Below are 24,448 nucleotides of genomic sequence, written 5' to 3'. Positions count from 1 at the left end.
ACGGCCATGGCTCACGGGCCCAGCCGCTCCACGGCATGTGGGATCCTCCCACACCGGGGCACGAACCCGGTTCCCCTGCATCGGCAGGCGGACGCGCAACCACTGCGCCACCAGGGAAGCCCCACAACTATGTATTTTAAAACAGTGAAAATATTAAATTTACTAAAAATGTCAAAATCATTCCATTTAAAAGACAGGAAGGGGAAAACATGTTCTTAGATGCTTCTATCCCCCAATAAGAAGTCATCACAAATCAGTAAAATTCTAGAACAAGTTCTCAAGTCTTTTTCATGAAATAGGTATTTACAACTTACATTAAAATGGAATAGGATGTTATTAAGAATACACAATTATCAAAGAAATCAAGGCAAATTTTTTTTAAAAAGCTACCCTGAGAACATCTGACTTATGGTAGGAAGTGGTGATTGTGTAAGGCTCAAGGCATTACAACACAACACTAAGCAACAGCAGGTTTCTAACACAACCAATGATCAAATTCTTAACCAAGAAAAAAGTTACCTGTGACGCCTGTACTATGATTGGCACTCCTAAAACCCGCTGGCCAGTTAATCCTATTGCTAGAGGCACTGAGCTAACATCGACAAATTCCACATAAGCAATTCCTTTGGAACGTCTTGAATTTCTATCAGAAATCATCCTCACATCTCGAACCTAAAAAGAAAACACACACTTTAGGTTCTGTTTGTGCAACCATTCACAGTAAGTATAATAATTTCAAAAGACAAGAGGCATACTAATGATATTGTAAAGCAAGCCATTAAAAAGATTTTTTTTAAATAGGTAAATTTGTAGGCCCAATTCATTTATCAACATACATCAATTCCAACACTATTAACTTCCAAGTGAGGCAAAAAGAAATGGTATCAAAAATAAATTTCCTGGACTTCGTCCAGTGGCTAAGACTCTCCACTCCCAATGCAGGGGGCCGGGTTCGATCCCTGGTCAGGGAACTAGATCCCACATGCCGCAACTAAGAGTTTGCATGCCGCAATTAAGACCCAATGCAGCCAAATAAATAAATATTAAAAAAAAAAAAAAAATTCCCTAACTAAATTCCACCAAACAAAAAAATGTTTTCTCATTTTATGTCACACTGACAATTACTAAAATGTTGTTTACAGTTTCTACTTAAATTAGCTCTGTAAATAGGCTGAGATTACCTTTCCTACTGTGGAGAAAAACTCTTCCAAATCCCTTGGCCGAATTCTTGCTGCCAGCTGCATGCAGAAAACGGTCCTTGCATCTCTTTCCTCAGGCGTCAGATTATCAATAGGCTCCCTAACACGGGTAAAGAATATAGAATTAACTTTATAACTTATTCTTTTAAAATAACTTTTAATGCACATTTTCAGTAAACAGAATAAACTTTCCTGAAACCAGTTTGTCACTACTGCCAAGCCCATTTTAACTATGATGTATATAAAATGTCCATAAAATAATTCAATGTGACTCAATGTCTTCAATATAACGATAATTTCTAAATGTTTCTTCTGATACTATCTTACATTATCAGGACCAAAGTCCACTGGCCTCTCAATCTTACAAATGGTACTCTCTCCAGGATAATAAAGGGCCAATCAGAAGCCTGAGAGTTTAATGATAGTCACAAGTAATAACCCCTGAGTCCACACTAATGTTGGACTGGTCCAAATTAGTAGAAAGGATGTTTCCCCAAAAGGAAATCATAAAATAAAATTAAGTTTCATAATCACAAATGACAAACTTGCGAGTAAAACCTCAAATGATGAAAACTATTTGACTCTTAAGAATTTTTCACAAACTGAGATAGATACATGGAATACTGAGGCAGCTGTTTATCAGAATTAGATCAGTCTTACTAAGACTCTACAAATTCAATACCCGAAAAAATACTTTTTGACGGTTATAGAATACAGAGACAGTAACAATTAACAAGTCAAAAATGAAAAGCAAGAGATTATCTAGACAAATAACAATAGTGGGATTTAATTTATTCATGCTTACAAATAGATGGTATACACTTCTAAATTTACAGAGGAAACTAAAAGTGCCCAAATATGTGAGAAAAGTAAAAGAGCTCAATAGATAAATTTAACTTAATGAATGTCAAGGAAAAATAACAATGTCTTACTGACATTATTATAAATAATTCTACTAAGATTAAGGTTCTAAGTAAATCCTTAAAAACGTAAGCATAAACATGCTCTTTCTTAACCATGTTCTGGACATTCTCCAGAAGAACTTTACAAAGCTCACGTTACATCCCTTTGAGAAATCTGCAATTAATTTTAAACCTATTACCGTAAAACAGAGGTACAAAGCTGACTATATCCAAAGAATGAGAACTAAACGGGAGTTTCCCCATGAAAGAAAACTAAATATTAAATAAAAACTCAGTATCTGTTACAAAGAGCGCCTTTAAGAACATTAAGGCTATCACTAAATCCTAGGATTAGAATACGTCAAACAAGAAGATAGACTCAAAAGTTAAAAGGTACCTTTTAAGGGAAGCCAGAACATCAGTAAAAAACAATGCTATCATGTTAACAAAACGTTCCTTGAACCAAAATGGTAGACTGGATAGATAAGTTTTATCTTTTTTTAAGAAGAAAATACCTCACAGAAACACTCAAAAACATAATATTACTACTTGAAAACAAGTCAATTCGGTTACGATTTTGGAAATTAAATACTCTTCTCAAGTAAGGGAGCCAAATGATAAAACTCATGACTATTTCAACTACTTTCCCACAAGAAGTTATTTCAATAACTTAAAATTTATTAACTCCAAAAGTGAGTCAATTCTAAAGTTTTCTACAGCTACCATTAAAAAATTTTAGCTACTATAAAAGGGAAATAAAAGCACATGTAACATCTACACATTAAAGTGGTAATTTCTGCTCTGTTCTTCTCACATGCAAGTTATTGAAAACTTAGAAATTCACATTAATAATACTAGAATTGGACTACCCTGGCGGCGCAGTGGTTAACAATCCGCCTGCCAATGCAGGGGACATGGTTCGAGCCCTGGTCCGGGAAGATCCCACATGCCGCAGAGCAACTAAGCCCGTGCGCCACAACTACTGAAGCCCTGGCACACGCCTAGAGGCCGTGCTCCACAACGAGAGGCCACCGTGATGAGAAGCCCGCGCACCACAACAAAGAATAGCCCCCGCTCGCTGCGACTAGAGAAAGCCCGCGTGCAGCAACGAAGACCCAACTCAGCCAAAAACAAATAAATACATAAATCTTTTAAAAATAATACTGGAATTGCAAAACGAATCAAGATTTAATATGATCCAAATTACTATAAGTCATTACATTTAGCAGTAGCATAAATTGTAAAAACTTTGTAAAAGCTAAAACTACAAAACAAAGGAAATAGGGACAGCAGTTACCTCACTGGGCTCTTGTCTTTTCTGAATGGACTTTTGCTTCGGGAACGTCGTCTGCTGCAAAGTTAAAAAGTTTCAAAAGTTACCCAAACAAGTACACCACATTAGTTCCTTGAAAAACAATTTAAACAATTCAGAAGTATGTTTAAAAACCTTAATTTGATGCTATGAGGCAACCCAATCTTTCCTCGGATGGCACTGTTAAATTTTGGTCCGGAGCTAAAAAGGAAACACAAAATTACACTAGTTACAGGGTTAGGGTCTTGCTAAGATCGCGTTCATGCGCTCTCCAGCAAGTTTAACATTGTTTAGGCTGCTTGTTTTCCACCTCAATTATGAAGAGGAAATAAAGAGACTTTTTCTTCTCAACTCTATCCCAGGCAAACTGCTCTTACAGTTATCCATCCTGGACCACTGAGAGGTGCCAAGACCAAAGGTTACAGCCTCAAAATTTTTAATATTCTGAAAATGCTCAATTTTCAGTCTAGTTCTCTTTAACTACATATTTATGAATACATTCCTGAGATTTAGGGGGGAAAAAAAAAGACACAAAGTGAAAATTATCCTGAACTTCCCTCACACCAGGACTAACTATAATTAACAATTTGGTGTGCATCTTTGCAGATCCTTCCTAAGGAATACACATGTGCTCATATATACATACATATACAATATTCAGGTACGTCTTCTTGTTTGAGGAACTCTTTTTTTTTTTTTCAGGCCACACCGCGTGGCTTGTGGGATCTTAGTTCCTCAACCAGGGATCGAACCCAGGCCCCAGGCAGTGAAAGCGCAGAGTCCTAACCACTGGACTGCCACGGAATTCCCTTGAGGAATTTCTTTTGAAAAATAAAGGAACTAATTCTTTCCATAATCATGAAACTCCAACTTTTTCATTTAACATAAGTCTCCAAGACTGCATATAAGCATATGTAGCATGTCACACACTTCAGTTCTTTTTGACAACAGTCCACAGTAAAGATGTGAAGGAAGTTCATCAATCCCTCAGGAAAATTCTTTTTTCGCGACTTGACATATTAAAGGAGTGTTTTCGAAAAAGATCACAAGAGTAACTTTTTAACAAGCTTTATTCTGTAGCCTAGAATATTCTAAAAAGGCCCAGTAGTTTATGGCCCTTTTATTTTGAAAGACCAAACTAAGTTAAAAGGTCAGATCAGATGTCCCTTAGTGCTCATCCTGCTATCCTTTACCAGATGGGTAGCAAAATGAAAATATATGGTGGTCTTCAATCCAAATTTGGATTTGTTTTCATGGACTCTACATGCACATATAACACCCAAGCAGTTCCAAATAAAATTGTATTAAATGGGTCCTTTGCAAAGCACACTAAAAGTGATCATTAAGAATACATATTTACTGGATAAGTAAGAGTCTATAAGCTATTTTCTTTCCCCTTCAATTACAAAAGTTTCAGTTACTGCCTTGGTAGTTAAAAATCACCTGAAACCAAACATAAGAACCAAGTGAGTTTTAGTCAGACCAGAATCACAGGCTGACTTCAAGTATTCATCACTGATGAGATAATAGTATTCAGAATTTATTAAAGTAATCCTTCCCCCCTATTTAGTTCATTCTGGTAAAAAAGAATGCAGTAAATTTTGATAAATTGGACAAAAAGCCAAGTATTTTCTAATAAAGCACTCAGACTTAAAATAACATTGTGGTCCTTTTTAAGCTGTTAACAAGTTTATAAAATAATCAGCTAAGAGGACCTTAGAGGACAAGGAGTGGAATCCTTTTTATTGAAAAACCTGAATCAGAACTCCAAGTATTACTAACTTTATTGGCTTCAAATAATACCAAAACATTTCATCAATAGCAGTATTGTGGGTGCTCTAATTTACATTCTCTTCTCATTCAAGACTCAATAGCCTGTCAGTGGTTACCTCCTTCTCAAAAGATGAGAAAACTAAAGCTTAAGAATGTTTCTTAGAATGTTTAACCAATTTAAAGAGCCAAGGTTCTGATTCAGGACTGTTGTCTTTGAATTCAATCTTAAACCATTTAAGTTTTAATGTTAAAACTGTTAATTTTAACATATGCCACAGTTTACAACAGTATATTTACTAATAGGAAGGAACATCATAAATCACTAGGGATTGTTAGACTGAACTGCTTAAAGAGTTGCAAGAAGGCTCTTTCCAAAGTCATTAATACATTTTAGCTTTTTAAAAATTACTATTAATGAAACATTTCCAACATGTTTAACCACATCAGAATTTCCATAGTGATTGAACCTTCAAAAGCAGTTTTAGTGCGTTCTTACTATTAAAACACCTTAAATACAAAGATGTGTGATCATTATCAAGAAGCATGCACTACATTCACAACTGGTCTGTCATTTCAGCTGAAAACAGCCACACAGACAAGATTGTTAACTATGTATTTGACTGACTACACGTATTTTGCAATTTGTATCCATATGAGCTTTAAAATTTTAAATAACTTTATGTTCAGTAAAGGATACTGTGATAGCTCACAAACCTTTAAGCTTTCACGTATTTGGCACTACAATATCAAATCTTTTTAAAAAAGCACTTTAGTGCTTTAGTTTGAATTGGCACACAGTAATAATATTTTTAGATGGAGTAACAGAAATGTTCTGCATGCCTAGTAAAACAAACGTTATGTATCTGTCCACACACTGCATTTCTACTGAACTTTTCAATGCCAAAATCCTTATTTAATACTTTTTAACTGATCATATTGAAAAATAAAATTCCACAATTCAAGTCACTCCAGTTACGCTGCCATCTGGATACCCAGAAAAATCTCTCAAACCAATATCATCATAATTATAGTTACATACTAAGGACTTCTGTAGCGGCCTCTGAATCTGCGATCTCGACTTCTTGAACGGCTCCGTCTCCTTTCTTTGCTTCTACTTCGCTTCCTTTCACGGCTTTTGCTCTTTTTCCTTTCTCTATCTCTACTTCGCTTCCGTTCCTTACTTTTGCTTCTTTTTCTTTCATGACTACGACTTCTGCTCTTGCTTTTTTTCCTCCTGAGAAGAAAAAAGTCACCATTATCTTGCTGATTTAAGAATCTGTAAAAATATACTTCCTTTTATGGTCAGATACATTTTGCTATTTTTACTATCATACAATGATACATAATCATCACGTGGAAAAATAATTCCTAGGTAAGGCAAACAACACCCCACCTTTGCCTTCTACTACTGAAAATCAGCAGCCAGTTGACAATGAATCATCTGAGTGAGAGGGACTATAATGATCTTTCTTGAGAGTCAGCTAGAGCTTTAACAAGGAGAGGACTTATTGGTAGGTATAAATCAAAACCTGAACTTTTACATGGTTTTTTTTTTTTTGGCCATGCTGCACAGCATGCAGGCTGTTATCTTACCCTGACCAGGGATCGAACCCCATGCCCCCTGCAGTGGGAGCACAGAGTCCCAACCACTGGAGTACCAGGGAAGTCCCGTGAACTTTTAAATAAAGTCTATCATATCTGGCCAACTAAGTTATAACTGTAATCTGAAACATACAGTAATAAAATCAAAGTTACAACAGAATACTTTAACATTAAGTATTAGTGTTGGATCATATAAAAAAGTTGCCATTAAATACACTAATTTCTCTTAAGTAAACCAATTTTGACCCAATTTGCACATATGAATATTATATACTTTCAAAGGGCCATACAGGCATCACTATTTCGGTTTTTATGGGCAAAATTATTACAAATAATGACAAAGGACAATAAAACTAATGCAGTAAAATGCAATCTGACATTCCTAGACTTCAATATGACCACTTCAGATACTTTCAAGTTACAATGAGTACACCAGATATTGAAATATGCCATTTTTATGCCAGTTTATACAAGCCTGTGGGGTACAACCAAAAGGAAGAATCAACACCTTTATAAATCTTTATAAATTCTCAAACTCTGAAAGGTAAAAAAGCCAGTCAGTCGTGTATCTTCCTGTTCATTTCTGTATTCCTCACAGCATACCACCCACTCATTCCATAATTTTTATAATCTGTACCTCTGTCATCACCCAAATTTTAGAGGTGCCTTCAGATATTTCAATATAAATTGAAAGACATTTCAAATTAAAACTTATCCACTTAAATGTCATTTTGTAGTGGCTAAAAGATTATGAAACATTTTGACAACTACATCATTTGGAAATTGAATTAACTGTTTAGTCCTTATCAAAGCAAAGTTAGCACAAGAGCAATTGAAGTCTGCCTCAGAGAACCTGTAAGCAGGTCATCTTAGAGTGCATTGAAAATAGAAAATGAAGACACCCACCTTCTGGAATCTTGAAACCCACACTCCAATCACAAGGAGATGTAGAGCTTTCCAAGGAGGCAGAAACTTTGTCTAAAATTTCAAGATAATCCACCTGACTGTCAGAAATGTATATGCTAGGTAGCACATGACAGAAAATTAGGCTACACTCATTACTTATACAGACGTCATCAAAGCAATGCCCAGAAGGGCAACAGATAACATTCCAACTTTGTTGCCTAAAAACCTGAAACTGTCTCTTAGATTAAAGAATTCTGAGATAGCTATAATCAAAAATCCTAAATATTATCAATTAGGGGACAAAGTAAAAACTCCATCCCCCACAAAAAGGACAAATAAAGTTTTGCTCTGCTCATAAATGGTCCATTGCAGAGAGGCATCCAACCTCCCAAATTACCTCTTTTTAGGCCCAAAATTTATTGCGCCAAAGGAAAGGACTCGAAAATTGGAGAGCTAATTTCAACTTAAGGTCTTCCTAGGACTTTTTATAAATGAGTCCCCACCCACATCTGAAGGCAACCCCAGACAGGTTAAAAGACAGCAACATACTAAGACATTCAGAAATATAATCCTCTTTATAAAGCCCAGACAAAAATTTAAGGGTGCAAGAAAGCAGTGTACTTCTCTATAACAAGATGAAGCTTCAAAGAACATTTATTAAGTTAACTAAAGAAGGGTTATCAAAATCCACACTAATAGTCAAATCCTGTTACAACTTAAAAGGGACTTTCCAAAGTCTTTAGTGGCAGTGGAATTTTGTACTGAACATCATTGAAGTAAATCGTCCACTGGGCTGGGCCTTTGGACTTTTTGGTTATATGGCCTCTGCTGTAAAGGTGTTTTGCTATAACTGGATTTGACCTCTTCCATGTAAGAAGATCTAAATTTTAAATGCAAAGTACTCTGGAAAATAAGAAAAAAAAATAGAAAAGTCATTTATTCCAAAATTTATAGATAATCCACACCACAGTAGCCAAAATATTTCAACTGTGTCATTTATTGTTTTTTATCCTTTTTTGAGAAATTCCAAAAGAACTTAACTGAATGGATGCTGGTTGAGACTTTGCAAAACTGGTTATACTAACAAATAATACTCCCATGAAGGCAAGCTCAGGTACTTAAAAAGGCATACTATGAGGTCTTGCCAAGCTCAGGGGTATAGCTGTTCAGAAAGAAGGCTAATAGACAACCAATTTGCATTAATATTAAACTTAGTTCCTTTTACTATTACCTGAAATCAATTGAGTGTATGTAATGAGAATTACTATTTTTTAAAAGAAAACATTTACGAGTCAGTCAACTCTCAATTTCTCATAATGTGCATTTTCTTACTACCCTGAAACTACATCCCAATACTCAATGGCTTTTAAAAAACGATGACGTTTTAGGATGAAAAATGCACATGGCACGTTCCTTTGGTTAAGAGACCTAATTTACACTAAAAACTAACACACAAGAACATTGTTTGTTTTATAATTTATCCCTAACTACAAAAATTTTTCTAGATAACTTTCAAATTAATTTGAAAGATTAATTCCCTTCAGAAAAAAAATGGGTGAAGTTACTGACTGACCAAGGGAGTCATTTATTTAATCAACTTTGAGAATGAGGAGAATGAGAAGTCTGACAGAGAAATAATTTGTACATTTCAAAAGAAACTAGATGATAGCTCAAGTTTTGAAAAGGTTCTTCCCTTAAACAAAGAATCCTATGGCCAATTAAATTGTCCGTTCTTCTATTTAGTCCCATTGGACTTAGGACTTGATGCTAAATTTCCTTGTAAAAGACTGGTAAGTCTTAATGAGCTTAGCTGTAGCATGATTAACAAATATAAACTGGAGATGGTATTAGTAGCAAGGAATGACATGTAAGAATGGTACAACAAAGAAGGTATGTGCCCTATAGTGTAGGTCCTCATTCTTTTGGCACTTAGAGTGAGATCTTTATCCATCCACTTGGCCTGATATCTAGAGATTGGATAATTTCAATTTATTTGGTTACCCATTCCTGGGTTTTCTTTTGATTACAGAATTGCAAATCACAATGATTAATTAGCAAACTTACTTTGGTAAAAGGTCTAAAATCAGAGGACGTTACACCACGCAAAGATTGGTTGACTGCCTCAAATTATAACAATTCAAGACTAAACCCAACCCAATACCCTTAACGTGATTAGTGAGGAACTATAACAGACTCCCACCCAAACAGAAAAAATATACGACATGTCCTACAAATTATATCATTATGATCCATTACTACAGTATTCTAGGGGTAAGAATATCGGTGTAGCAAAACCTGGACAATCCAGTCTATGTCATCTATTTTATGAAATTATATTAACCTACGTTACAAACTTGTGAGGATATTGATGTAGTATATTATAAAGCACTTAGAGCTCTTAGAAGAAAGCGCCAAAAAGAACCAAATAAGTGGCTTATTCTACATCATTTTTCATTATATATTATGGGGTCACGAACATGACAGAACGTTTGAATATGACATCACGAAGGCTAATAAAATGTCTTAATGCTTATAATACAGACCATGTGATGTTAAGACTCAATGATTTTAGAGCTGAAGGAAAACTCCAAAAACAGGATCAAATTTTATAAAGTGCATCTATTTAGACTTCTTGTATACTATACTCTGTACTAGTCTGTATCAGAGTTCCTATTAAGGGTTACTTCTTTAACCCAAATGACAGGCATAAATATTCATAGTTTTTTGAAACTCCATTCTCACTATTAAGTCTATCAGAGTTTAAAAAGCTTAAGAGGATGAAAGCCATGTAAGAGGAACATTAAGAAGTACTTAAGTGTGCTATAACATTACTACAGAAAGAACCTTTAGGAGCATCAAGGAGCATAAATAATTCACAGCTCTGACTCCTTCAGTAATTCAGGGCAAACAATACTTCTCCACAGCCTGGTTAGTACCTTCTTCTTTCTAACCATCTTCAGTGGATATAATAGTTTTATTGATAACATCAAATAATATTAAGCCAAAGTTAATAAATTTAAGACAAAAGACAAGCTCTAACACTAGAACTCTTATCCAGATTGTCATGGATGGAGACTTGAGGAGGGCAAGGTGTCCAAAAAGTCCCTGACACCAATTCCTGAAATTAAGGAAAGAGTCCATAGTTTTACATCCTCAAATAGTGTCTCATCCCAGAAGGTAAAGAACCTACTTTTCTAAAAAAGGCAAAGAAACCCTTCAGGAGAGAACCTTGGGTTTGATGCTTTAGCCACAGGAATACAACTTAAAATCTCAATCACATATAGCTCCCCCCAACCCAGGTCCCTTCTTAAAACTTACTTTTTGCTACGTTCTTCATGGCCGTTGGCACTGCTCAACTTGTTCTCATCCTAAGCAGGGTTGATAGAAGAACATCATGAGGACGAAGTGGTAACATTTCAAGTTGTCAAAGGGTAAAGGGAATAGGAATAAGAAAATACAAAACAATTTTAAAACTAATTACTTATTTATAGTTTAACATGGAAGGCTATAAAAAAATTTAGATGGGTATGTGTTTAACCACTTTGTTGCTTACAATTAAGTCATCAAGATACAAAAATAAAAATGCATATTAACACGTTAAATTTTATTTTCTTACATAGTTAGATAGTAAGTTATCCAGATTTACAGTGTTGAAGTGGTTAAATAGAATTTCTATAAAACATGAATGAAGTCCTGTTTTGAGTTTTATTCCATGTGCTATGGCCCCTTTGGTCAGTACCATGGCTCTATTTCTGCCTAAGCCCCATGTGGCCATGCTAGCAGCCAGCCACTATCGATTTCCTGTGACCGATGCCATTCCTGAGATCTTCGCCCATTTCCGTTGGAGGGTTGGGACTGTAAGAGCTTGATGCCACCTCTGTCACACATCTCGCCCTGAAGCAAACAGGGATTCACACTGCTTTAGTAATGTTGACTCCCAAGAACCCAAGAAAGTCAATTAATAATCGACCAGTCCTATTTCCATACCTGTTTACATGGAATTACATCCATGTTAAACTAAGACAGAATCTTAACATTAAAATAGAAAGTAGCGCTTCAAGAGTCTAAGCATTACAAAACTACATACACTATTCAAAGCTTTAAAGAATTCATCCAAATTGGTACCACATGGTCGAGCTATACACTCCAAAACAAATGTATTATTTTTAAAAGGTTTAGCGCAATGTTTACTTTCAAGTTTGATCACATCAGTTATAGGAGTATAAGTGCTAACTTACAAAGCTTACAGTTTGTGACATCAGTGATAACGCATGCATACTGCTATTTTCACCACCAACTGGTGAAAGAATGAAAAGACACTTTTACTGTGATACTGAAATGGGTCAAAGACTGTATTATTAGTCAAAATAACTCCTTTGTAGTTTTTTGTGTGAAATATTATGGCAGGGACTAATTAAAAATAAAATATGGAGAACAGTTAAACAGTCATCAAGTGACTCAAGTTGTGATATTGCCTCTTTTGCTTTAAGAATTTTTTTTTATTCAGGGATCCAAGAATTTTAGTAATTTTTAACTGAGCAGATCATCACCTGCCTGTTTTAATATTGACTATTACCAGTCTTATGTATAGGATAAATTTTTAAATCTCACCCATTTCTTCTTGTAAGACTTGTCTTATTTAAGATTTGCTTGCCACAGACTGGTTATGCTGTGTTATTCTTGGACCCCTGCTGCTTTCCCAAACCACTACATTCACCTTTTTGCTATACCAAACTGGAGCTGGTAATTCTTAGTTGAGTCATTTTACCTAGGGGACCACGGTACAGCGATAAGTCACTCAATTACTACCTTATGATTGACAGTTCACACTGGAATCAAAGGTGAATTCATGGGAGTAGAGGTGAGATATCGTTAGGCAAGTCTACAAAGAGAGATAGATGGGCATTTATTCATCACGCTGAAGTGAAACTACTGCACAATATTATTACATCAATAGCATATATTTACTTTTGTAAGTTACACTTAATGCATCTCTGATAAGATAAATCAAGAGGGCTCCGGGGAGGTTAGTTTACATTTCAGCAGTAGTTTCGTGAATAATGCTAAATTAAGAAATAGATACACCTCACCGACTTGTTTTTTCTCACCTTCTTGTAAGGAGCCTCAAGCATTGCTTCAATATCAATATCGTCTGCCATTTTCTCTGAACGCCTAGATAAAGAATAAGAATGAAACATTCAGTGAGTAAACAATTTTAAATTTTGTTAAATTTCCTTCTTACCGGACATATTCCAAAACTTCAGAGACACCTCACAAAACGACTAAGGTGCGACGACGCACTTTAGTAGGCTTGACAATTAAACCTGAGATGTCCCCAAGACCGAACACGCTAAAGCAGATTAAGTATCCGATTTTTACAAAGCCTGTAATGCCTCAAAAAACAACCCGAGACCATCGATCGAAAGCGCCTCTTTCCGCGCAAAAACCCGCGCTGCCATTTTAGGGGCAAAGGGAAACTCCCTCGGTTGGGAGGAGTTCGGTGCCAAGGCAGCGTTCGGCTGGCGCCATGTTGGGAGGTCGCGGTCGTCCCAGGCCTCGAAGGGACAGATCGCCATCTGCCCGAGGCCTCTCTGGAGCCCATGTCCCCCGAAAACCCTGAAATCTACCCGACCGGAAAAGAAGGGCGCGGTCTTCGAAATGAAGCCCATTTCTCGAAAACCTGCCCCCCCCAACCCCGTCGCTTAAGACCGCCTAAGGAGTGCCCCTCAACCCAGAAAAGAACCACACCTCAGAAAAGCCCTGCAAATACGGGGGTCCGCGACGCCTCCTTACCTGTGCGGGCTTTCGGGGCCCCTGCGGTGCTCGTATTCGGAAAGAGGGGGGTTGCTACTGCCGCCGCTGTTGCTACTGTTAAGCCGCTAGGCCCAGGCCGCAGTACCACCCAGCCCGAATTTCGGGCTCCGAGGGCGGATAGGCCCAAGCGAATCTAAAAGAAACAATGGGATTAGAAGAGCCCGCGCGGGAGTTCAGGACGGCGGCTTCGGCAGCGGAGGATCCACCCCTGCGACAGCGTCTGCAAGCTCTCTGAAATGGCGGCCGCGGCTTCCCTGTACTCACATTCACCAACACACATACACACACACAAACACACGGGGCCTCACAGAGCCCTCAGCACGGGCTCTCGCGAGAAGCTGCTCTTAGTTTCAGTCTGGAGAAGCGGAAATATCGCGAGATCTAGGCATAGGGCCCAGCGACCGTGGCCTAATCTCGCGCAATGATTGCGCCACGGATATTCCCATCCCCCACTCAGAGAGGCGCTTTTGACTCCCCCCTCCAGATTGGCGTCCACGTCTCGCGAGATAGCGCAAGTTGCTAGCGCAAAGACAGTTGGTACGCTTCCTGTCAATATTCTAGAAAACTCACCGCTGAGTGGAGCATGATGGTCACCGCCCCCTCGTGGCACCTCCCAACGGCTATCAGAAGGTTTCTCCCTAAGCGCTGACGGCTCTCCCCCCCTCCCGCGAGCTTCCCACCTAGCTGTCTGTCAAGGTCGCCGTAAAGCTACCTAGTCCATATGGCGATAGACAAAAACGAAACGCTTATATATAGATTATCCACCGGGGTGAAGATGGAGTGAAAAGCATGTGAGAGAGAAGTCGAAAAGAGACGTACAGGCGTAGGGGGCTAAGGGTGTAGCATAAAAAATTAGATTTCTCGGCCTTATGGAGCCAGTGGACTAGGCACTGCGGCGACTGTCGAGCTTCAAAACAGCCTTGGAAGTAGTGGAAAAAGGCAAAGAGAAGGTGAAAAAACACTGCTTCTCTTGGCAGTGGACCAGCTTTGTGACCCTCGAATTTATAGTCTGGCCTTGTGTCGGGGTTGCTATTGTTTCTTCAAAAATGGCCCCCATCCCCCTGGAACTTGGCTCTTCGCCCCTGAAGTCGCCCAGATGCCTGGCGGTTAGAGTGTACATTCACCGCTTGTTCTTTGGTCTACACGGTGAAAAAGCGGAGGGCACAGAGATCATTGACTATAAGACTTTTAACTCTGAGATAAAAATGCTTGAAAAAATTTGGAAAGATAACTTACAAGCAAAAAATCGAGGGAGACAATCTTGAAGTCTGTTGACAGCTTAATGATTGAGGGCAAAGATTTGAAATGAGTTTGTAACTGCTTCAGCACTGTGTGACCTTGGGCAAGTAAATTAACCTCTCAGAGCCTACCCTCCCTTTCCTCCTGTGAAGAGTATAGTATAATTACTTAACTTCTTGATCCTGACATAGGCCGATAATGCTCACTAGTGAATTCTCAGCGCTTAGCCACATACCCAGCCAGGTGGACATGTAATAAATAAATGAAAATGAATGAAAGCCTAATAGGAGTATAGTGAGGATCGAATGAGATAATAGCTGTAAAATGCCTGGCAAATATTTAATCCTCAAGACAGTTTACTTCTGTTATTTCTAAGCAAAATTATTTACAGGAAAGTATGGAGAGGTTTTCCATTTCGGATTAACTTTCCACTCGTGTTTCTTTTAGAGGGTTAATAGATTTTGCATAATTAGTAATATTCCCTTAACTTCTTTTCCTGAAAACTCAGATCCTCTTTTCATTTTTTATTTTATTTTTTAAAATATTTATTTATTTGGTTGCATCGGGTCTTAGTTGTGACAGGCGGGCTGCTTAGTTGCAGCTTGCCGGCTTCTTAGTTGAGGCACGTGGGCTCCTTAGTTACGGCATGCATGTGGGATCTAGTTCCTGGGCCAGAGATCAAACCCGGGCCCCCTGCATTGGGAGCACAGTCTTAACCACTGCGCTACCAGGAAAGTCCGTTCATTTTTTAAATGTTGAAAATCACCACATTATATTGACGCATAATATATCAGAAAAGACAAGCTAGCCTTTGCCTCTCTTTTCCCTTTAAGTGTTGTGACTTGTTAATTATGCCAATATTAAAGCATAGGTGGTGGCCCCTTCTTAATTTTTTTCTTTGTTTGGGAACGTGACAGAATTGGACCTTAACCTCTAGACTTCTTATTTGAAAAGAGAAAGGTTTAAGCTCTAAGTCACTTGAGTATTGAATATCCCTTAAATTGTTTTCTGTTCCAGGAATATCAGAGTGAACCTGGCAATTGAGCACACAATCAAGAAACACCTGCTGGAAAACTCAGTCTCTAAAACAAAAGTATTTTTATATATTTAAAAGGAAATATTAATAACATAATATGCTTTTCATTCTCTTTGCAAAACGTCTCTCACTCTGTCTGGCGCATGGACTCATTGCCCTTTCATCATTTTGTTCTCGAGTCATTTGCTGTGAAGGTCATTGGGATAAATCATCACCAGCACCAAGAATATCATTCTATCTTAAAACTTATGAAGAGGAGACCACAGCATAACTAAGCGCCAGGGATAAAGGAGGTAACAGATATTATGCTTAGAGAATTTGGCTGAAAATTAAATATATTTTGCCAATGTGAGTTTTTTAATGTCCACATATGATTTTTATGGACAGGGGATGCTATTTTTCATTTTTATGGACAGGGGATGCTATTTTTCACACTTGCATTTTATTTTTTGTTTGTTTTTGTTTTTCACACTTGCATTTTAAAAGCTAATATTCAACTTATATAGTAAGTGCATTTTTATCCAGTTTTCCTTGAGTCTTTAAGACTGACTTAGAAAATTTGTTTTATTTATGAATCTAACTAAATAAAATTTTAGAATCATCTTCACTTTTGCTGTTAATATTGAGTTGAATTCCAGTTGAATGGATTAAACTCCCTTCAAAAACTCAGTCCCATTTATGTTAGACAAGTTTCCTCAAATTTAGTATGCTTTTATCAATTTAACATGATGTATTATTTTTTAGTATTTTAAAACTTTCCCAAGTATGTAAACAATTCTCCTAAATCTAAAAAATTAAAATCACAAATAGAGTGAGTTTTAAAACTTCTTAAAGTATTCTAATGTAGTCTCATACCTTTCCAATTAAAATCACAAATCTCAAGTCAATTACTCAATCACACATTTTTTTATTTGAATTTCTAGTATGCCAAGTTCCCTTAAACATTACAATTTAAATACAGATCCATACAAACTATTCTTAACCTTAATATGAAAGTTTTAAGACTTTAATCTTATCTGTATAAAAAGGCCACTTGAAAGGGTTTTACTATTTTTGAGTTTAACATTCCAAGAGAATTCAGATATTATCTTAGCGGACCAAGGTTCCTGATGGGCCAGAGTTTCTGACCTGGACCAAACACTGTGTTTGCATGGTTTTCCCAGACAGATTCCAGCAATTCTTGAGCCACTGAGGGCACAGTGAGCTTCCCCCCCACCCTTAAGTCTCCATAACAATGAGAATCTCAATCCCATTTCATACTGATGGAGGTAATTTTGCCACCCATATGACTTTTGTCTGATTTGAGCAGATCAAATCATGCCCCTCCCCCACCCCCACTTTGTACTTGATTTTCTAATAAATCTACTTAGACTTTGAATTTGGCATTTGTTTCAAATACTTGCCTGTCTACTGGCCATAATGTCAGTGGCATTGTAGTGACATATCCAAAAGGAATTTGCATAAATTTGTAAATGGTTAGTTATTAAAAGATGAGCCCTCGCAGGGTTACATCACCAGCCACTTATTTGTCCCCCGTCCATCCGATGAACAGACGGATTGTGCAAGGGGCTTCCCTGGTGGCTCAGTGGTTAAGAATCTGCCTGCCAATGCAGGGGACACGGGTTTGGGCCCTGGTCTGGTAAGATCCCACATGCCGCGGAGCAACTAAGCCCATGTGCCACAACTACTGAGCCTGTGCTCTAGAGCCCACAAGCCACAACTACGAGCGCGTGCACTGCAACCAATGAAGCCTGCGTGCCTAGAGCCTGTGCTCCGCAACAAGAGAAGCCACCGCAACAAGAAACCGCGCACCATAATAAAGAGTAACCCCCACTCACTGCAACTAGAGAAATAACGTAGCAACAAAGACCCAACGCAGCCATAAATAAATAAATAAATAAACACTTTTATTTATTTTTTGGCTGCGCCATGTGGCTTGCAGGATCTCAGTCTCCCAACCAGGGACTGAACCTGGGCCATGGCAGTGAAAGCCCAGAATCCTAACTACTAAGCCACGAGGGAACTCCTGCAAAACACTATTTTATTTATTTATTTATTTATTTATTCATTCATTTATTTTTGGCTGCATTGGGTTTTTATTGCTGAACATGGGCTTTCTCTAGTTGTGGCAAGCAGAGGCTACTCTTTGTTGCGGTGTGTGGGCTTCTCGTTGCGGTGGCTTCTCTTCTTGTGGAGCACAGGCTGTAGGCATGCGGGCTTCAGTAGTTGTGGCTCGCGGGCTTAGTTGTTCCGCGACATGTGGAATCTTCCCAGACCAGGGATCGAACCCTTGTCCCCTGCATTGGCAGGCTGATTCTTAACCACTGCGCCACCAGGGAAGTACCGCAAAACACTATTTTAGATTGAAAATAAAAATAACAAAAATTCAATAAAGTATAACTGAAAATTTAAAATACTCTTTTATCTGCCTGCTAATGCAGGGGACACGGGTTCGAGCCCTGATCTGGGAAGATCCCACATGCCACGGAGCAACTAGGCCTGTGAGCCACAACTACTGAGCCTGCACGTCTGGAGCCTGTGCTCCGCAACAAGAGAGGCCGCGATAGTGAGAGGCCCGCGCACCGCGATGAAGAGTGGCCCCCGCTTGCCACAACTAGAGAAAGCCATTGCACAGAAACGAAGACCCAACACAGCCAAAAAAATAAATAAATAAACAAATGTGGGGTTTTAAAAAAAAAGAATTTAAAATTAATCAATACAATCATAAATAGCATGTAGATCAAATAATAAAGCATAATTAAAATTAGAAAAATTTTAAAAATAAATAAAAATAAATATAATAAAATACTCTTTTAGAGGTTTGTGGGTTTTATTTTGATTAAGGTATAGTTGATTGATAATACTATATTAGTTCCACATGTTCTACATGTTGATTCAAAATTTTTATAGATTATACTCCATTTATAGTTATAAAATGTTGGCTATATTTCCTGTTCTGTACAATATATCCTTGTAGTTTATTTATTTTATACATAATAGGTTGTACCTCTTAATACCCTACTCCTATCTTGCCCCTCCCCTCTTCTTTTAGAGTTCAATCTGTGAAATGTGCCATTTACTGATTCATTCTCTGTTTATTTAGTACCCTCTGAATTTTTGGCACTCAGTGGACAATTTGTGAGTACCAAATAAATAAAAAACACAGTCTCTTTCCTTCAAAAGTTTCTAGATTAGTTAGAGAGCTCTTGAAGGAACAAAATTATGTTCAAGATAGTGTTTGTATTAAGATTTTATGCAAGCTCAATGCTTTGACCATCATAGAACTAATAATAGCATGTTTATGTAGCTCTTCACAGTGTATAAACCATTTTTATACATTATCCCATTTATTCCTCTAAATTTTGTTTGTTTACTTGAATTGGATGAAATAAATTGATGGGATCAGACTATGGTGGAAGTGATCACAGAATTTTCTGCAAAGAGCTGATTGACATAGGTCATCTGAGCACTTAAGGAGGTTTGCTTTTTTTTTTACATTTTACTATGAAAATTATCAGAGAGGTTGAGAGAATAGAACGTATGCCTACCAATTATTTTAAATTTAACATTTTTCAATATTTGCTTTACCACGTATCTATTCATCTACCTATCCCTCTTTCCATCCTTCTATCCATCTTAATTTTTTAATTCTTTTCAAAATTACAGACATCAGTACACATCATCCCTAAACTCTTCAGCATTGCATATTTTAAACTTGAGTTTAGTAGTTCACAATTCTTTTTTTTTCTTTAATGAGGTAAATTTTACCTACAGTGAAATGCAAAAATCTTAATTTTACCAATATATGAGTTTTGACAAATGCATACAAATTGGGTAATATTAATTTTATTTAAAGTGAAGGAATGGCAGAAGCAAGCTTAGAGGACCAGAGAAAGCAATATATTTTATTCCAAAATATTATGATTTGACAACCAGAGACATGGATAAAACGTTGCAAATTAGGAGGCAGAGTATTGTTTTAAAACACCTGACAATGGGGGCTTCCCTGGTGGCGCAGTGGTTGAGAGTCTGCCTGCTAATGCAGGGGACATGGGTTCGAGCCCTGGTCTGGGAAGATCCCACATGCTGCGGAGCAACTAGGCCTGTCAGCCGTCACTACTGAGCCTGCGCATCTGGAGCCTGTGCTCCACAACAAGAGAGGGTGCGAGAATGATAGGCCTGCGCACGGCGAGTGGCCCCCACTTGCCACAACTAGAGAAAGCCCTCGCATAGAAACGGAGACCCAACACAGCCAAAAATTAATTAATTTTTTTAAAAAAATCTGCTAACGGAAGCAAAAAGAAATGTAATCAAACACAACATTGCAAAAGTTTTCGAATTTAAGCAAATTTAGCAATGGAGAGGAAGATCCTGCTCACAAGGCATCACAAGATGGAGATATACCTTGAAAATGATGGATGAAAAACAAAAGAAGCATCAACCCACGGTGATTTTGAATGAAAAGCATGTGATTCTGTGATACAAGTGAATGAAAATGAATAGCCCAGAAAGGCAGCATCTCTAAAAGTGTGTCTCTAACAGACTCAAAAAGATTTTTTTTTTTGTAGCAGGAAGAAACGTTCCTTAACAATCATTTTCTGGAAGAGGCCCAAAGAGACATGACTTGCACAAACATCTCCAAATAACCAGGTCCTAACTCAAGATAGAAATGAAACATCAGAGTTGGAATATGTGCAGTATGAACATGACTTGTGTGCAGTGGTTGTAAAGGAAGCAAGAGCTTTTGGTAAGAATATGGAGAAAGTGGAACCCTTAGACATTGCTAGTGGGAATGTAAAATGGTACAACTGTTGTGGAAAATAGTTTGGCAGTTCCTCAAAAAGTTAAGTATGGGGACTTCCCTGGTGGCGCAGTGGTTAAAAATATGCCTGCCAATGCAGGGGACACGGGTTTGGGCCCTGGTCTGGGAAGATCCCACATGCCGTGGAGCAACTAAGCCCATGTGCCACAACTACTGAGCCTGTGCTCTGGAGCCCACGGCCACAACTACCGAGCCTATGCACCACAACTACTGAAGCCCGTGCGCCTAGAGCCCGTGCTCCGCAACAAGAGAAGCCACTGCAATGAGAAGCCCTTGCACCACAATGAAGAGTAGCCCCTGCTCGCCGCAACTAGAGAAAGCCCACGGACAGCCACGAAGACCCAACACAGCCAAAAATAAAATTTAAATTAAAAAAAAAATTAAGTATAGAATTAACCATACAACCCAGCAATTCCACTCCTAGGTATGACTACTTAATGAGTATGAGATTTCCTTTTGGAATAATGAAAATGTTCTAGAACTAGCTAGTGGCGATGGTTACACAACATTGTGAATGCAGGAAATGACAAAAATTGGATAGTTTAGCATGGCTAATTGTTAATTTTCTTTTGTGTTATATGAATTTTACCTCAGTTTAAAAAAGAAGAGAAGGAAGGAAGGAAGGATGGAAGGAAGGAAGGAAGGGGAAAGAAGAAAGAGAGGGGTCTTCTAAGGACCTCCAGAATCTAAAGCAAGATGCTACAAGGAGATAAAAGCCCCCCAAATCCCTGCTTTCTAGAACACATCTCATGTTTCACTATTTTCAGGATTTTGAAATAATTTTAAACAAATGTATATTGAATTTCTATTATGTATCAGTCACTGAAGTAGGCACTGGGAAAACAATGGAGTGCAAAAACAGTCATGGTTCCTGTCCTCCTGAACCTTACATTCTAGCTGGAGGAGACAGGCTTTGATCAAAAGACTGTATCAGTAAATGAAGATGTACAACTGTGACAAGTGCTACAAGAGAGGTGTCTGGTGTTATGAAAGTATATTTAGTGTGAGAAAGAGCATTTAATAGGTGGAACATTCTAGTCAAAGAATAAAATCTGCAGAAGTCCTTGTAGCAACAGGGAGTATGTATGGTGTCTTTAAGGACCTGCCAGAGGCCATGTGGCTATAGCAAAGAAGCTTGTGAAGATCCAGACCATGCAAAGCCACCTTTTAATTTTTCTTTCAGTTGTATTGAGATATAACTGACATACAGCACTGTGTAAGTTTAAATTATACAACATAACAATTTGACTTACATACATCATGAAATGATTACCACAATAAGTTGAGTGAACACCTATCATCTCATATAGATACAAAATTAAAGAAATAAAAAAATTTTTTTCCTTGTGAGAGGATCTCCTAGGATTTGCTCTCCTAACAACTTTCATATATAACACACAACAGTGTTAATTATATTTATCATGTTATACATTACATCCCCAGTTCTTATCTTTTTTTTTTTTTTTTTTTTTTTGCGGTATGCGGACCTCTCACTGTTGTGGCCTCTCCCTTTGCGGAGCACAGGCTCCGGACGCGCAGGCTCAGCGGCCGTGGCTCACGGGCCCAGCTGCTCCATGGCATATGGGATCTTCCCAGACCGGGGCATGAACCCGTGTCCCCTGCATCAACAGGCGGACTCTCAACCACTGCACCACCAGGGAAGCCCCTCCAGTTCTTATCTTTTAACTGGAGGTTTGTACCTTTTGACTGCTTTCATCCAATTCCCCATCCCCCGAACTCCTCACCTCTGGTAACCACAAATCTGATCTCATTTCCTATGTTTGTTTGCTTGCTTGTTGTTGATGCATAATTGACCTACAACACTATGTTAGTTCCTGTTACACAATATAATGATTCAATATTTCAATGCATTTCAAAATGTTCACCATGATAAGTCTAGTTATTACGTGTTACCATACAAAGATATTACATAATTATTGACTATATCCCCCACACTGTATATTTCATACCCATGACATTTATTTTGCAACTGAAAGTTTGTACCTCTCAACCTCCTTCACTTATTTCTCTCCACCCCTGATCTCCCTCCCCTCTGGCAACCTCCTGTTTGTTCTCAGAATCTATGACTCTGTTTCTACTTTGTTATGTTTGTTCATTTGTTTTTTAGATTCCACATATAAGTGAAATCATACAGGATTTGTCTTTCTCTGTCTGACTTATTTCACTTAACATAATATCCTCTAGGTCCATCCTTGTTGTTGCAAATAACATGAGTTCATTCTTTTTTGTGGCTAATATCCCATTGTATATATATACCACATCTTCTTTATCCATCTTTTTATTTATTTATTTATGTATTTATTTAGGCTGCACCGGGTCTTAGTTGCAGCATGGGGGATCTTTTACTTGCGGCATGTGGGCTTCTTAGTTGCGGCATGCATGTGGGATCTAGCTCCCTGACCAGGGATCAAACCCAGACTCCCTGCATTGGGAGCGTGGAGTCTTAGCCACTGGACCACCAGGGAAGTCCCTCCATTAATCTGTTGATGGGCACTTTGGTTGCTTCCATATAGCTTAGCTATTATAGATAATGCTGCAATGAACATAGGGGTGCATGTATCATTTTTTTTTTTTTGGCTGCGTTGTGTCTTCGTTGCTGTGCACAGGCTTTCTCTAGTTGCGGCGAGTGAGGACTGCTCTCCCTTGCGGTGCGCATGCTTCTCACTGAAGTGGCTTCTCTCGTTGCGGGGCACGGGCTCTAGGCGCGTGGGCTTCAGTAGTTGTGGCACGTGGGCTTAGTTGCTCCACAGCATGTGGGATCTTCCCAGAACAGGGCTCGAACCTGTGTCCCCTGCATTGGCAGGAGGATTCTTAACCACTGAGCCACCAGGGAAGTCTGCATGTATCTTTTTGAATTAGTATTTTTGTTTTCTTTGTATAAGTACCCAGGAGTGGAATTGTTGGATCTGGCTAGTTCTATTTTTAGTTTTTTGAGGAATCTCCACACTGTTTTCCATAGTAGTGGACCAATTTACATTCCCACCAACAGTGAACAAGTGTTCTCTTTTCTCTACATCTTTGCCAACATTTGTTGTCTTTTTATTTATTTATTTATTTATTTATTTATTTATTTATTTTTGGCTGAGTTGGGTCTTTGTTCCTGGGCGTGGGCTTTCTCTAGTTGCAGCGAGTGGGGGCTGCTCTTCGTTGCGGTGCACAGGCTTCTCACTGCGGTGGCTTCTCTTGTTGCCAAGCACGGGCTCTACACGCATGGGCTCAGTAGTTGTGGCTTGCGGGCTCTAGAGCGCAGGCTCAGTAGTTGTGGCACACGGGCTTAGTTGCTCCGCGGCATGTGGGATATTCCTGGACGAGGGCTCGAACCCGTGTCCCCTGTGTTGGCAGGTGGATTCTTTTTTTTTTTTTTGCGGTACGCGGGCCTCTCACTGCTGTGGCCTCTCCCGCTGCGGAGCACAGGCTCCAGACCGTGGCCCCTGCATCGGCAAGCGGACTCTCAACCACTGCGCCACCAGGGAAGCCCGGCAGGTGGATTCTTAACCACTGTGCCACCAGGGAAGTCCCACATGTTGTCTTTTTGGTGATAGCCATTCTGACAGATGTGAGGTGATATCTCATTGTGGTTTTGATTTACATTTCCATGATGATTAATGATGTTGAGCATCTTCTCATGTTCCTATTGGCCATCTGTATGTCTTCTTTGAAAAAATGCCTTTTCAGATCCTCTACCTAGTTTTTAATCGGGTTTTTTTTTTTTTTTTTTGATGTTGAGTTGTATGAGTTCTTTGTATTTTAACCCCTATGGGATATATCATTTGCAAATATCTTTTCCCATTCAGTAGGTGGACTTTTCATTTTGTTGATGGT

The 24,448-nt window shown here is 38.5% G+C and overlaps 1 protein-coding gene and 1 long non-coding RNA gene across 3 annotated transcripts in view; one reads left to right on the top strand and one right to left on the bottom strand.

Moving 5' to 3' along the window:
- The window catches only part of RBM39 (RNA binding motif protein 39), a 30,267-nt gene extending 16,281 nt beyond the window's left edge, over window positions 1-13,986 (bottom strand). The window contains exons 1-8 of one of the 2 annotated variants that reach the window (XM_007101707.4): window positions 13,488-13,986; window positions 12,803-12,866; window positions 11,013-11,062; window positions 6,226-6,420; window positions 3,549-3,614; window positions 3,399-3,452; window positions 1,182-1,299; window positions 520-672 (exon numbers count right to left, since the gene is read on the bottom strand). In XM_007101707.4, the coding sequence (XP_007101769.1) occupies window positions 520-672; window positions 1,182-1,299; window positions 3,399-3,452; window positions 3,549-3,614; window positions 6,226-6,420; window positions 11,013-11,062; window positions 12,803-12,853 (687 nt within the window). In that variant the 5' untranslated portion in view covers window positions 12,854-12,866; window positions 13,488-13,986. The remainder of the gene's footprint in view (window positions 1-519; window positions 673-1,181; window positions 1,300-3,398; window positions 3,453-3,548; window positions 3,615-6,225; window positions 6,421-11,012; window positions 11,063-12,802; window positions 12,867-13,487) is intronic. The other variant, XM_007101706.3, reaches the window with a different exon arrangement.
- Window positions 13,987-14,142: 156 nt separating this feature from the next.
- LOC102992809 (uncharacterized) lies at window positions 14,143-18,531 on the top strand. Its single transcript, XR_447384.3, has 3 exons — window positions 14,143-14,458; window positions 15,765-16,076; window positions 18,225-18,531. It is a non-coding gene; the product is annotated as an uncharacterized lncRNA (long non-coding RNA).
- The last annotated feature ends 5,917 nt before the right edge of the window (window positions 18,532-24,448 follow it).

The sequence above is a fragment of the Physeter macrocephalus genome, chromosome 14, assembly GCF_002837175.3.
Source record: "Physeter macrocephalus isolate SW-GA chromosome 14, ASM283717v5, whole genome shotgun sequence".
NCBI classification, from domain to species: Eukaryota; Metazoa; Chordata; class Mammalia; order Artiodactyla; family Physeteridae; genus Physeter; species Physeter macrocephalus.
This window is presented reverse-complemented; position numbering and strand designations above follow the sequence as displayed.